The 13,477-nt window shown below is 46.1% G+C and overlaps 3 protein-coding genes across 3 annotated transcripts; 2 read left to right on the top strand and 1 right to left on the bottom strand.

The window, feature by feature from the left end:
• Positions 1 to 3,518: 3,518 nt before the first annotated feature.
• FSST1_012164 (uncharacterized protein) lies at positions 3,519 to 4,323 on the bottom strand (the record flags this gene model as incomplete). The annotated part of the gene is made up of 4 exons (XM_083235365.1): positions 3,519 to 3,598; positions 3,655 to 3,944; positions 3,996 to 4,155; positions 4,215 to 4,323. 4 exons carry the CDS (start codon positions 4,321 to 4,323, stop codon positions 3,519 to 3,521), a joined length of 639 nt encoding a protein of 212 aa, XP_083081860.1.
• A 344-nt stretch (positions 4,324 to 4,667) lies between these two features.
• FSST1_012163 (uncharacterized protein) lies at positions 4,668 to 5,831 on the top strand (the record flags this gene model as incomplete). Its single annotated transcript, XM_083235364.1, has 2 exons — positions 4,668 to 4,841; positions 4,893 to 5,831. The coding sequence occupies 2 exons, from the start codon at positions 4,668 to 4,670 to the stop codon at positions 5,829 to 5,831; spliced, it is 1,113 nt and encodes a 370-aa protein (XP_083081859.1).
• A 4,082-nt stretch (positions 5,832 to 9,913) lies between these two features.
• FSST1_012162 (uncharacterized protein) lies at positions 9,914 to 12,480 on the top strand (the record flags this gene model as incomplete). Its single annotated transcript, XM_083235363.1, has 2 exons — positions 9,914 to 10,070; positions 10,124 to 12,480. The coding sequence occupies 2 exons, from the start codon at positions 9,914 to 9,916 to the stop codon at positions 12,478 to 12,480; spliced, it is 2,514 nt and encodes an 837-aa protein (XP_083081858.1).
• Positions 12,481 to 13,477: the final 997 nt, after the last annotated feature.

Here is a 13,477-nt window from a genome sequence, read left to right as displayed (position 1 = left end):
TCCCTCTAGGAGCCATCGGCCCAGTGCTCGACCAACCTCTGGAGTAGCGACATCATGTTTGACTTGTCGGCGGTGTGAATTCGATCAAGTCCGACCAGCTTTACCTTCATGTGGTCCATGACGAGTTTACGAATGATATTCAGGAACAACAAAGTCGACTACGTACCGTACCCTCTATCACCCAAAGAAGGATGTTATACCGCAGATCTAGGCTAGACTTGGCTTGGTTTCAGAACACCCTCAATTTATTCGGTTTAACCACAACTGTCGATATGTAACTGCAGTTCGACATCGATTTCGGTTGCGATGAGTATGAACCGCTCTACAATTTTCTTGATATTCTGAACGACGAAACACTAAACGACAACATTGACTAAGTTTATATACAGTACATACAAGTTCAGAAGTGCGGGTGGACGATTCTATACCTTGCAGCTATCGTCTTCCTTTGCACTCACAGAAGCTTGGCTGAAGCTGACCTTCCAAGACAGGTGGAGGCTCCGAGTTCATTTGCTCGTCAATGCACTCCCCATGGTCGCGCGCCGCAGTTCAATGCTACAATTCATGAAGATTTCATAAGTTATGCACTATACAATCCCAAATATATGCAAATGGGGCTATCTACGAAGCGGCGCACGTCAGCTAATATGCATACGGCGCTGACCCGTTTCGATCCACGTGTCTCGTGAATCTTGCTTTTATGGAAAACTCAATGTCAATAATCTGCTCGAGATACGACATTTGACGTATAAGACGCGTAGTCTTCTAAAGAGCAACCAAACATACATGTGCTATATCAGGGTTGACAGCAGTCTTGAGAATCTACGAGTCCTGGCAGGGATTTATACTTCATATCAATATTTTTTTTATGCTGCACCACAATTGAGGAGCTTTCTCTTCGAGCAATTATCGAAGGTGCATCATATCAAGATCACGCTAATGATCCAACCAGTAGCCAATGTCTCGGTATCCAACCCTGCAACAAAATATCGATGGGACTGTTGGTTGACTCGATACCAAAGCGTCCCGATATTCAACAGCCAACAATACGTGCATTAACCTATTACAGGCACCTCGAAATTCTCGTTTCGATTCGCAATCATTGTGGAAGGGACATGAAAACGCCACATTTCGGCATCAACGGGTGTGTTGACAAAGTTTAAAAATGTGCAAGTGTGAACCACGAATCGCTGACCCTATTACAGTCGGAGAAACTGGTGAGACTATACAAAGCTTGAGATACAGCTAAGATCCAGGAAAAGAAAAGGACAACTATATCTTGTAGACAAAGCTCTTCCAGATGAATCAACCTCAGTTCTGCCGATCATACACACACCAGAGGGGCCGTCCGCAATTCTGGAATTTGTTCAATCGATCTGTTATCTAGCTGCATAAAACTTGCTGTGGGTTTGAGTTGGTTTAAGTTTTACAGAGTACTATACTTACATAAAGCCAACAGACACGAAAGATGATAATTCCTTGTTTTATGCATCCTTCATATAAGGTTATCACCAAACCCAAGTATGCTCTCGTGTTTGTGGTTGGTCAAGATGATTGGGTTCCTACATTAGTTGCGGGACTTACCCCTTTTGTCGACATCTGCAAAACAATTACTTCGTTTGTCCTTGTTCGAATATCATTTGTGGATCGCGTCAACTCCTTCATAAAAGGGCCGCGAGGTACATAGTAATTCGCGACCCAATTTGTTCTCAGAGTTCCAAGGTTAATGGGTGCTTGCACGCCAATGCAGGAGATCGATGATTGCTGTCGCTCGCTCGTAAGACCATTTGGTCTGGTCGACTGACTGCACGGCGTATACACAACAAAAGCTTTGGATAAGTTCTAGGGCACTCCTGGCGCGACAAACTCGAACTTTGTCAGCAAGGAAAGCCTGTTCGACTATCTTCGAACAGGGTCTGTCACTAATATCATGCCCTAACAATCTGTCATGTCTATCCCTTGTCAAGGCCGCCAAGAGATGAATCAAACCGTAACAGTTAAACCCACGATAGCGATGTGATGCCAAGTCAAAACCCCATGGAGATTAACTTTGATCAAGGGACCTGTGGATATTCATATTGACCACTGTAGATTGTAGATACTATGGCTGTGTGGTTATTAATAATACAGCTTGGACATACAGATTTCATGCCTTCGCGGATCTCTAGTCCCGCCGGAATAACCGGCTTTGCAGCAGACGGAGGTTGTGAATTCATCGAGCGTCGATTCGCATTAATAAGTATATTGCCCGAGGTACCATCGCCCAAGTTTCAGTATCACTAAGACCCTGTTAGTTTAGCCATAGCCACCTTCTCTCTCCCAACGGTCGCCAATATATGCGCAAATGAAGTTTGTTTGCAACCCGTATGGCTGGATAACAGTTTTTCGTCGTCGACATCGATATTCCCGACCTGGCGAGTTCAGCCTGGTTTTCATTCCGAGCTGCCCATGCTGATATATTATGGTCTGCCGAACACGACATGGGTGCTCAGCATTGGGGATAGTGGCTGGCATAACTCAATCCACTTCGTCCGCATCACGGACACCCTTACTCTGTATTGTACGGTACGGTGGGTATGACTTCGCTCCCCTGCCCTGCACAGGCTTCCGTGTTTGGTGGCCGTCCGCTGGCATGCGGGCCGTTCATTACTGGCTATATTCAACCTTGCCTTACGGATACTGAACCCTTCTAACCCTCTCTTTTCCTCACCGGAGACATCTGCGAAATTGATTGATCAGCTATCTGTGCTATTTTTGGAAGACTCAATCTTAAAAGATCAACACGCATTAGTGGTTGCCATCACCTCCCTGAATCGATTTGACACTGTTGTGAATTATAATCACAAGAGATTGAGACTGCTGGCGTTCTTGATCTTGTCGTTGACTTGCATCGCTAGTGCGATCACAACCAAGGCCTGGAGTTTCCCAAGCCCTGATTCCTCCAAGTTTTTGTCGGATCATCTATCCACTGAGGGTACGATCATCTCTGTGGACTTTGCCACCAATAACACACTCCCTGCGGTCTTGACTGGTGGCGCTGAAGAAAACAGGACTGACTGTCATGCCAGTCCAGGAACCAGAGACATTGCCTTTTTTTTTTTTTTTTTTTTTTTTTTGTCTCATTGCCCTACTAGCCCTGGGTTCGTTCACCCCGCGATACCTATTGGGATTTGTGTATCGAGATTATATGAAGACTACTTACCATTACGGATTTCAATTTTATATAGTCAGTCCTCCCTGATGATCATCCATTCGCCGTCATCCCCCACGGATCTTGCCTTTGACGGCTGTATCCTCTGAAAATCATATCGCAACACCGGTTGTGACTGTTGCAGTGACCTAGCATCAAAGAGCTGCCTGGAGAGCAGGTACTGGCGCATATTTGTGTACTATCCCCCCAGGAACATGCTGTTTCTTGGTTGGATTGGTCCTTCGCCTTGGCCACCCACAACACCCAAAGATCCCATATCGGAGTTAGAATTGGTTTCGCTACAAATGCGTGTCAAAGGGTTCACCACTTACGCAAAAAACACCAAGAGCAATCCCCCAGAAACCCCTGAGCCGACTCCTACGCCAATTCTCTGTCGTGAGCTCAAATCTGTTGACATGTTAGTGTAGCTCCCTATATAAAGAAGTCATTAAGTGATGGCTCACCATGTTCGGTCCCCAGGTTTGGTCCACCACCCTCTGTTGGTTGCGGGTGCCCACTGGCCGTTACAGTTGTAGTCGGCCGCGCTGCAGTTTCTGTTGGCCTTGGAAAAGGATCACTGCTTAGATCTGGTGGACCCGCCGTCGCTGACCTTTCGGTTGTTGGAGTAGCCTCACCACCAGAAGTCATTTCTGTAATTACTGTTACGGTAGTCCTAGAAGGTGCGCAGAAGTACCCCTTTGCCTCGAGCTCTGGCCATGTATACGTTGCACATGCCGGGAGGGAGTCGTCGATGCTGCGTTTGGTCTTAGCATCGTTCTTGACTTGAGCTCAGAATGTCGCCTACCACTCCACAGTGTAACTGTTGGATGCCGAGCCTGATTCGATACATACAGTCGGAATGACACATTTCACGCCATTACAGCACCCGACATATTTATTGATGTGGCCTAGTATGGATAAAAATCCACACGATTTAGATGAGCAGTCAAGGGCACGATCAATATCTGATCCCGCACGTTATCTGTCAGCTGGTGACTGGGATACTGACTGACAGGGCACCTACCGCCATTGATATATCCGCAGACAGAATCGGATCCTGTGTCGCTATCCAATGGCTTGACCAGTCCGATGAGGCAGAAGCTGAGAACGAAGTAGGATATGAGGTTTGACATTTTGATATCGTATATTCTCTGGATAGAACTGGACATTTCTGATTCAAGATGCAAGCCTGGTCAGTGAGATAAGAAGTGAGGGCCTTACATATTGGTAGGAACTTAAGGGCTATAATAAGGCTTGGGCCCAGATTAAGCAAGTATAACACGCCACTTTTGGGCTTAATGTCTGTTCGATCTTACAATTGGATCCCGCATGCAGATAGTTCATTCTCAGCCGCAGCTGAGGCAATACGGCAAGACAAAATCAGGCTGGATCACATTACCAACTTTATGTCTTTGAAGATGATTCTCTATGGAGAATCATCCCCGCGGAATTTCCTTCAGACCAAACAACAGTCATCATGTCGAGTCCCAAAGTCGATTGCTCGCAATGGATAGAACTGAACGACTTCAGTAGCTACATCCGCCTTCTCGCCTCCAAGACCCAATTCAATAAGGATAATTTGGAAGCCTGCCAGAACGAGATATGTACTGCGGTATACGGCACAGGCAATCCTGACATATCCGGCATTGGAGTTCGTCTGAGTACCGCTTTTCAATGAGTTATCGCTAATTTCTTATACCAGGTTGCCATCGGCTATGTTCTTGAGATCACACTCAGTGTTTTCTTGTCCCTTGCAGTCATTGTACTTAAGCAAATCGGAAAAACTAGCCAGTGGCATCGTATTGCAAAAACCGGCCTGGCAGCTTTCGTTGACTCAGCCGCATACTTTGCTCTCTCCTTGCAGCTTGCGACAATCGCGGTGCTTGTACGCAAAGATTACGGAATCAGTACCGTAGATCTGGGCGCCATCGAAGCTCGCATCTCTCAATCTGTGGCCGTGGTGAGCATGATGCCACTCTTGTATCCTGTTGCGCTCTTAGAGCCAAGAACAAAAACATGCCCGAGGGGCAGTGTGAAGCACAATGCCAGATTACTGTTGTTGAGTTTAACAATAGCCCTGTCATTCTACCCCTTCCTATCGAGATGCATACATGCTTTCGACGTCAGTCCGATCGGCAATGGCGAAGGGTCAGAGGTATCGTCGACCAACTGGGGCGCTATCGAAGATATGTGTTTCCCCCAAGAGTACAGACACCTGGGAGAGACTATGACCTATCGGTCTTTGAACGGGTTAGAACTTACTGCCTCCCTGGTCGCATACCTATTCTCATTCTGGCTCCTTGCCGGCCTTCCCAAAACACACCCCCATCTCAACGACAAGGCACAAGAAGGTCAAGAAGCAGGGGTTCAGCCTTCTTGGCGGGACCTAGTCAATGTGTGGTTTAGTGACAGGCCAGTTGCTGCCGTGGTACCTCTCTTTATGGTTGTTGGCTTGTCTGTACCGTTGCTGTCGGTGATCTTCACTTTGAGGAAAGTTCAGGGGAAGATGTCTGAGAACATGGGACAGGAATATGCTGGAAATGAATGGGGTTTTGGCCAAATTATTTCTATTATTCTGTTCATCCCTGTTGCAGTTGATATGGGATACCAATGGAGGTTCAGGCTAGCATACGAGCAGTAACTGAATGATGTAAGACAAGGGAAACAATAACTTGATATTTTCGAGAACTCAACCTGTGCATTTCTAGAGCTCAAGCACGCTGGCATTGGGCACAGGCAATGCCAGTGAGACAGTGGTTAGGAACATTGGCCCACCTCTTGTTGGAGTTGACGAGCATGCGGGATTAGCTATTTAACATGTCAGTTAGAGATGATAAGATTTTTAACCATCCATGAGGCACTCACTTGTCAAGCCCCAAGGTACATCTGTAATCCGTGTCAGCCGGAAACGATAGGTGCCTTTGATCCATCTCCATCTCCATCTCCATTGATGGCGACTGGCGTATTGGTGTAGGGGTAGCAAGAAGTCTTGCATCTGCCCTTGAGGTTGAAGCCGTCGCAGATTTTGAGGCCGCAACAGGCGGCCGAAGCGAGATCAGCCCATGTACGATAGAGAGACGGGTAGTAGCGAGGGTTGTGTACTTCATAATGTCTGTTTGGAATGAGGAATGAGATTCTCGATGGTCGAGTCGATTTCTGAGGAAGTAGGTCCTTTATGTATACCCCACATTCAGCCTCGTATCATGTAGGCCATTCCTGACCGATCTTCTACAAGTTACACGCAGGCACTGCGTCTTCGTGCTGCATCTTCATCGACAGGTCTGGACCAACAGGCGAGCGGTAACAAGGTGGACTGATCAGCAGATGATCCACCACTTGTTTATCATCCCTAGATGTCTGTGATGCATGTTTCCGTCTAATCAAGCACTATTCTTGGTGTTCTGAGTGCCTGTTCCCTAATACAAAAGAACAGTAAATACTTGCAAGGCTATAACATCACCTGGTTACAAGACTCAATCTACAAATAGGTAGATAACACTTATGGGTGAAGCCCATAAACATGAATGACGTTGTCTTACCGCGCTTTATGTATTGACTTGTAGCCTATAAAAAGTCTATTAGGAAGGGTTATTGGTCGTACATATTAGTCTTCAAGAAGATCCATAGCAAAGATATGTATGGATCTCGGCAACAGCGAGGATCCGGCTCTTCCATTCTGTTACTCAGACAAAGAACTTACTGGTAATGTCCACAGTATCTGCAGGGGTCGACCAACAGTCGTTTATAGCTTCCGAGGTCAACTCATGTATTGATAGCTGTTGGTTGACTTGAAACTTCAGGAACGAGGCTCCGGTTACTAAAGTTCCTGAATACCTACCTATGTCCCTACCAAACCGGCATGAATAGATTCGGAACATCGTATTTAGATCCAATTACTGCCGCATGGTACAACGAGGAAGATTATATGGATAAATATTTGCGTACATGGCTACGTTGCTACTACTTGTAAGCTGATGAGCTATATGCATACCGAAAAGGACTCTTCTGCTAGCCACATTAGATGCGTAAAGCCTTTTTATAAATTCTGCTTTGAATAAAATGACTACAGTCTGGGAATATTAGCCACTGTTAGTCTGCCGAAAGCATGAATGAGGGCTTAATGGTACCGACCACCGTCGAATTTGGCTTCCTAACGCGGACTTTCTGCAAAGTACATGGGTGAACCAACACGAGAAACAAAAATATGAGTCGAACCAGAAGATTTCAGTTTAATAATTAACAGTTATCACTCTTCATCTTTCCCTATACGTCTTATGCTTCGAGGGGCAAATCTAAATTACGTTTATTGCATTATAACAACGATGATAACTCTAATATAATACACACAGTAACATAGATACTTCTAGCGTTATACTATTAATCTAAGTAAGATGGAAGATGCGGTAACTATAATAGTATATCCCCAATAATACAACAGTATGCAATACGTCTATACCTAATATTAAGACCTTTGCATCTTGTATCCATGCTTATCTATTGTACTATATTTTTAATGGGCATTTGAGCTTTAAGAATATAAATAGACTCTCTGTTCTCCTTTGAGCTGGTTACTGAGTTTTGCCTCCGTGTTTAAAAGACACGGGAAAAGCATATCGGCTCGATGTGATCTTGGTGGTCAAAATGCCATCCAATAAATAAGATGGATGACCCAAGTCTGGGGTCATCAGCTGTCGGCCAAGGCAAGAGTGTCGAGGTCGGCGAACCTCTTACTATTTTTCAGCATAGCAGTACTTAATCACTCACTTCTTCTTAGAATCTTAAACTTTGGAGTGTCCATCTGTTGAGTTACGGTAGTTGTTTCTTTCAAAACAATATTGTTAAACGGATACAAAGGCGCCACAAAAGATATTATAGTAGCAAGCCTTGTGTCCTGCTGTTTGAAGATGCGAATTAAAACCTCAGCTCTGTTTCAGTCTTTCGACACGCTTGACCTCGAGATGATAGAGCTAGAGCCTTACTCTGGGCAAACTTGTATTATACCTGTCCTAAGTAATAAGCCAACCCACCATGATTGACTTCAACATTTGTGGAGATCAACAAACAAAAACAACCCGATTTAGGAAGAATCCGAAATGGCCCCTTTTTCTTGGATCTTTTTGTAAAGCGTGAAAGGCTGATTAGATCTATTAGACTTTGAGAAGACCCCCATCAGAACAAAGCGTGAAAGGACATCTGACACTTTATAGCTCTATCTATCGGCACTACTTTAGAGGTAACATTACTTCTGCTATCTAGTTACCTATAACTATTGCCTAACGTCAAAAGCATTGTGCTTATCGGTAACCTTGTAAGAAAAGATTATTCAGGAGAAACTGAAATATAATGCCCAAGAATAAAGCTATGCTTTTGTGCTGGACATGCGACAATTACACCTCATCAAGCTTTTTGTCAAGCAGTTTCAAGACACAAGGCTGTGTAAGAAGTAACGACTAGATGCATATTTCATTCGAAACACTTCTAGTTCAATCTACAAGGGCATAAAAGATAAATACGTGCAAGACAAGTATATCGCGTTTGACAGGCTAAAGGCATTCACGACGGGCAACCACTAGCTGTTTAACCACCATACACGAAAGACTTGAACTCTCACCCCTATGCCGCTCTGGGGGAAGATGGAACCGGGAAGTACATGCAAATACCCGGACGAATAGTTCGAAAAGTTGCGCTTGCTTATCGTCGCAAAAGTATATGTCCTTCAGAATCCTGAAAAGCCTCCAAACTTGGTCACAACGGTCAGTCCGCACTTTCACTTGCATACATTAGAATTACTATTATAAACAAACTACGCCGACTGACCATGATCCTTCAGTCAACTGAGCTTGGTTCGCGACATTCCTTCAAGCTTGTTATTGCTATATATGCTCTTTAGCCTTTACATATATTGCAGGACAGCGCTTAACCAGAGCTTTGGGTTGGACAGCAACCAACCAATGGAATGTGTTTCTCTCCAAGAGATAGACAGGGGGGCATTAATGACTTGCATAACATTCATGGGCTCAAAATTGGTAGGCTGGGGTCATGACTAGCATTAGACTCGACGAAGGCTGCAAGAAATATTGAGAGTCTGTCTACAAGAACAAAAAGCAAAATGTTTATTTGACGATTATCGAGAACCTTTTAGAAGACATCAGTCAACGTCATAACCGGTGTCGAATTTACAGCCTTGGAAAAGGATGTCAGATTTACAAGCCCAAACCTAGACTATACTTGGCGCTGGCGTGGACACCAACCTCCTAAATTACCCCCTTTTGAGGTCACTCAATGAGAGGGGAAAACGAAACCTGATAATTAACGGATGGTTTAATTTGATTTAGATTTTCATTAGCTCCCCTAATACTATCCAACGTTTTTCCTCTTCATGACTCCACTTGTGACATATTGCCAGATATTCATAAAGACGATCTCGAATACGACGCGACTCTTTCTCTCAAAGCGCGTAAAGTCTTCATTCATTCTTCACTTCTTCCTTTCTTCCTCGCCGTTACAGTACTTCATTTTTAATCTTCATGGTCATGAGACTTTCTCTTCGCTTGATCTGATGACAGACGGTTACAAGCACCACCCCTCTTCAAGTCGACGCATGCATCACGCCAGCCACTTTCTGGTGCAGTTTCTAGTACACCGACTGTTGTAAGTTGATTCAGGTTGTAGACCTCAACTTGACATCTCAATTTTATATTTCACAACGAGAACAACATAAAAATGGGTTTCTCGAATGCGAGTAACGACTCGCCGCGATCCTCAATGTCGCGTCTCTCGGATGAGTCGCCTCTGTCGCCAGATAGTTTCTTGGGTCACTATCCTTGGCCAAGTACCAGCACAGTCGCCCATAAGCGCTATGAATCGCGTCACATTTTGAGTAAAAATGCCAACTCTTGAGATTCTCTGTTTCACAAACACTGACCCTTTTAGGCGATGCGGATAAGAAGAAGCAAATTGAAGCCTTCTATCGGGATCTTATATGGTCAGATCCTTCGATAGCAAAGGATGCTCTCAGAACGCAGCAAGGACCTCGAGCCCCCAAGACCTGTGAATGGATGATGGGTGTTCAGGAAGTTAAGAACTGGTTGAAGCCAGAGACAGAGAATCAGCATGTCTTGTGGCTTTCTGGCAACCACGGAAGAGGAAAATCGACCATGGCTGTCTATCTCGCTGAGAAGCTCACCAACGACTTCGCCACTGATCCCACCAACACATGCGCCTACTTCTTCTGTGGCTCCAAAGATGTACTAAGGAACAGCGCTCAAGGGGTCCTTCGAGGACTACTATCGCAGATCTTCCAAAATCACCCACACCTTCTCAGCGACAGGATCCGCAGAAGACACGCCTACCGCGGTGGTCGTGTCTTTGAGAAGCCTCAGGCGTTGTGGAATCTGCTGGTAGAGGTCGCTTTCAGATCTGACCGTCATATTTTCTGTGTAATTGATGGACTGGACGAGTGCGACTCCAACTCCCGTACACTTCTTTTGGAGCTCATCGAGGAGACTTTCCACGGCGGGAAGCCAGCAAAGAATCTCAGTCTCGCCATTACGAGTAGACCAAGTTCAAAGATCTACGAGTACTTGGGTGAGTTTACTCACAGGGACCTCGATTCATTCTCACAGTCAAAGAACGACGTGGAAGTCTTTATTAACCAGCGTGTTCGACATATCGCAAGCAAGCGGGGCTGGTCAGGAACAAGCACTACTCAAGTAAAGCGTGTCTTCCAAGCGAAATCGGAGTATAGTTACCACTGGGTACGTTATGCTAGCGAAAGTATCTGCAAGCTTCGTGCTGCAGAGGATGCCATCAAATTTCTCAAGGGGTTGCCCAACGGTTCTGAATATCCCACCAACAGCACATCACTGAACCAGCAACGAGAAAACGCCGAGCATCTGGGTTTCGGCAATACCGACGAGGACAGAGAAAAGCATCACGCGCGCCTCAAGTCGCCAGTTGTCAGTGCGATACTAACTGGGAGAGTCGAGATGCTGGCATTTCTTCTCAAGAAGGGCGAGTCGATGACCCCATACACGATCCGTGCCGCAGCAAAATGGGGATGTTCCGGAATGCTCCAGACAATCATGACGCTGCGACAGGATGAGATTTCGCGGGACCAAGATCTTTCTTGCGCTGCGGCTGAGTGTGCCACCGTTGAGATGATGAATCTCATTTTCAGACACCAAGAGTTCCGATGGAGTGACGCTGCCATGATTGGAGCCACAAGAAATGAGCGCCATGGACTGGACATACTTAGGTTGTTGTTCAAGCTGCACGGCAACGACATCCATTTTGACGAATGGATGATGGGGAACATTGCTAGCGTCTGTCACCCAAGGACCATGGACTACCTCCTCACCGAGCATGGAAGACGGATTCAGATTACCACAGCCGTAGCTGAGCGAGCCATTGAGAATCGCTATGGACCAGCAATGCTCAGAGTCCTTCTCAAGCACCGGGCACACGAGGGTTTCGTTGACGAAGAACTCATGATCCTTGCATTGGCCAACACCCGCAGCCGACCAGACTTTATGGCCATCTTCCTCGAAATGCCACGATCCCAGGTTCTGTTCACGAAAGAAGTCGTACTAGCAGCGATCGCCGCGCCAGATAAAGACTCAGATGACTGGGCCCCTGAAGTTCTCGAAATGCTTCTCAAGAACCGCGCTGATGATGTTGACATTGATGAAGAAATCGCTATCGAGGTGTTGTGGGAGCTTGGATACCCTGGTCTGCAGGTCATCTTTGAGCACAAAAACGAGAGTGTTCGAGTGACGCAGGGTCTCCTCGATGCAGCAGCAGGTGTATGCTCAGTGAAAGAGTTCCCCAGGCTGGTGGAGAGAGCTGAGGATGACTTTAAAATCACCCAAGATATGCTCATCAACACGACCCTTAACGTGCGACATGGCGATAGACTCTTGCCCGTGATGCAGAGATATCTAAAGGGGACTCTGAGTATCGGTCAAGATGCTGTCGAAGCATTCCTCAAGGCTGGACAAAACGGGTTCAAGAGCTTGCTCGTCCTTTTGCTCAGAGATCGTGGCTGTAGGGTCAACCTCACCAGAGGTGCTCTTCGCTCATGGATTCGTGACGACCAAGTTTGCCGTGGTAGTCTTGCATTTCTCTTCGTTGCACTTCACTCCGGATGGTGTAAGCTATCCGATGAAGTGTCTGGCTCAAGGTGTGAGAGATTGGAAGCTCTTATTAAGCATTATGCTGAGTTGGATGATGTGAGGCAGACTTTTGCCGAAGCGATGGAGCGTTCCAAGAAGGAGATGGGTGGGCGTTGAGTGTTTTGATCCAATGTTGTCAACGATGTTACGAGATTATGGTTTATGATGGATTAAGTGCGCAACCGGGTGATTGTCACCGTTATAGGATAGGTGGGCCGCCACCGGTTAAGGATACCATGTATATTTGTAATAGGTCAAAGCTGTTTTAGATATAGTTTGTTGTAATAATTATATTCACCGTTTAACTTATCGTTCATCCTTACAGGTAAACAATCGGTATAGCACATTGTGGATGTCTCCTGGGGGACATGTCGATCGCATGTCCCCATAAAACATCCAGGAACAAGGCACAATTAAGGATCCGCGTCAAGTTAGAGCACTGATAACCCCAGATCCAATGCTAGGTTAGTCCAGGTAATTAGTGGTAGTCCGAGCCACCAACAGCACTAAGTTCAACAGCTCAGCACGCGTGAGACTTACACAGGGGTTATCGTACGAAGCGAAGAGTCGGTCACAATCAATCAGTCATTGTCAACAATGATCACCGCCAACCTCATGACGAAGCTGTCATGACAACGCATAGTATCAACGAAACGAGCCCCGGTCAGAGAGAGTGCTGTAACAAGCTGATTGCTGCTTGTTCCCGTTCCTGTTCCTGATACGCATGTAGATAAGATGAGACAACGCTTGTGTAATGCAGATAAAGACGCATGCCTAAGGCGGGAGGTACTCGTTGCCAGGCAAGGAAAGTGGAGCCGGGGAAGGCGCAATGGTGCGTCATTGCCAGGCAAGTCACAAGGCCATTCGCAGGGGGAAGGCTTCAATGGCCTGGAGGCGTGAGGCGTTGTTGACGAATCCAGGCAGGTGCGGCCGAAACAGGCCGCAAACACGCGCAATAAGCTTCCCCCAGCTCGGACTGACCTGAGCTCCGTTACTGTCACTCTCCTCCGCTTTCTCACTTCTTTTAACCAACCATCAATCTTCTCTTATCTCCCCCAACTCCATCTTGCATCTTGCATCTTCATTCTTCATCAACACCACAGCTCGCAATACT

Source organism: Fusarium sambucinum, chromosome III (genome assembly GCF_050947815.1).
Source record: "Fusarium sambucinum isolate potato_lamoka chromosome III, whole genome shotgun sequence".
Lineage (NCBI taxonomy): Eukaryota > Fungi > Ascomycota > Sordariomycetes > Hypocreales > Nectriaceae > Fusarium > Fusarium sambucinum.
This window is presented reverse-complemented; position numbering and strand designations above follow the sequence as displayed.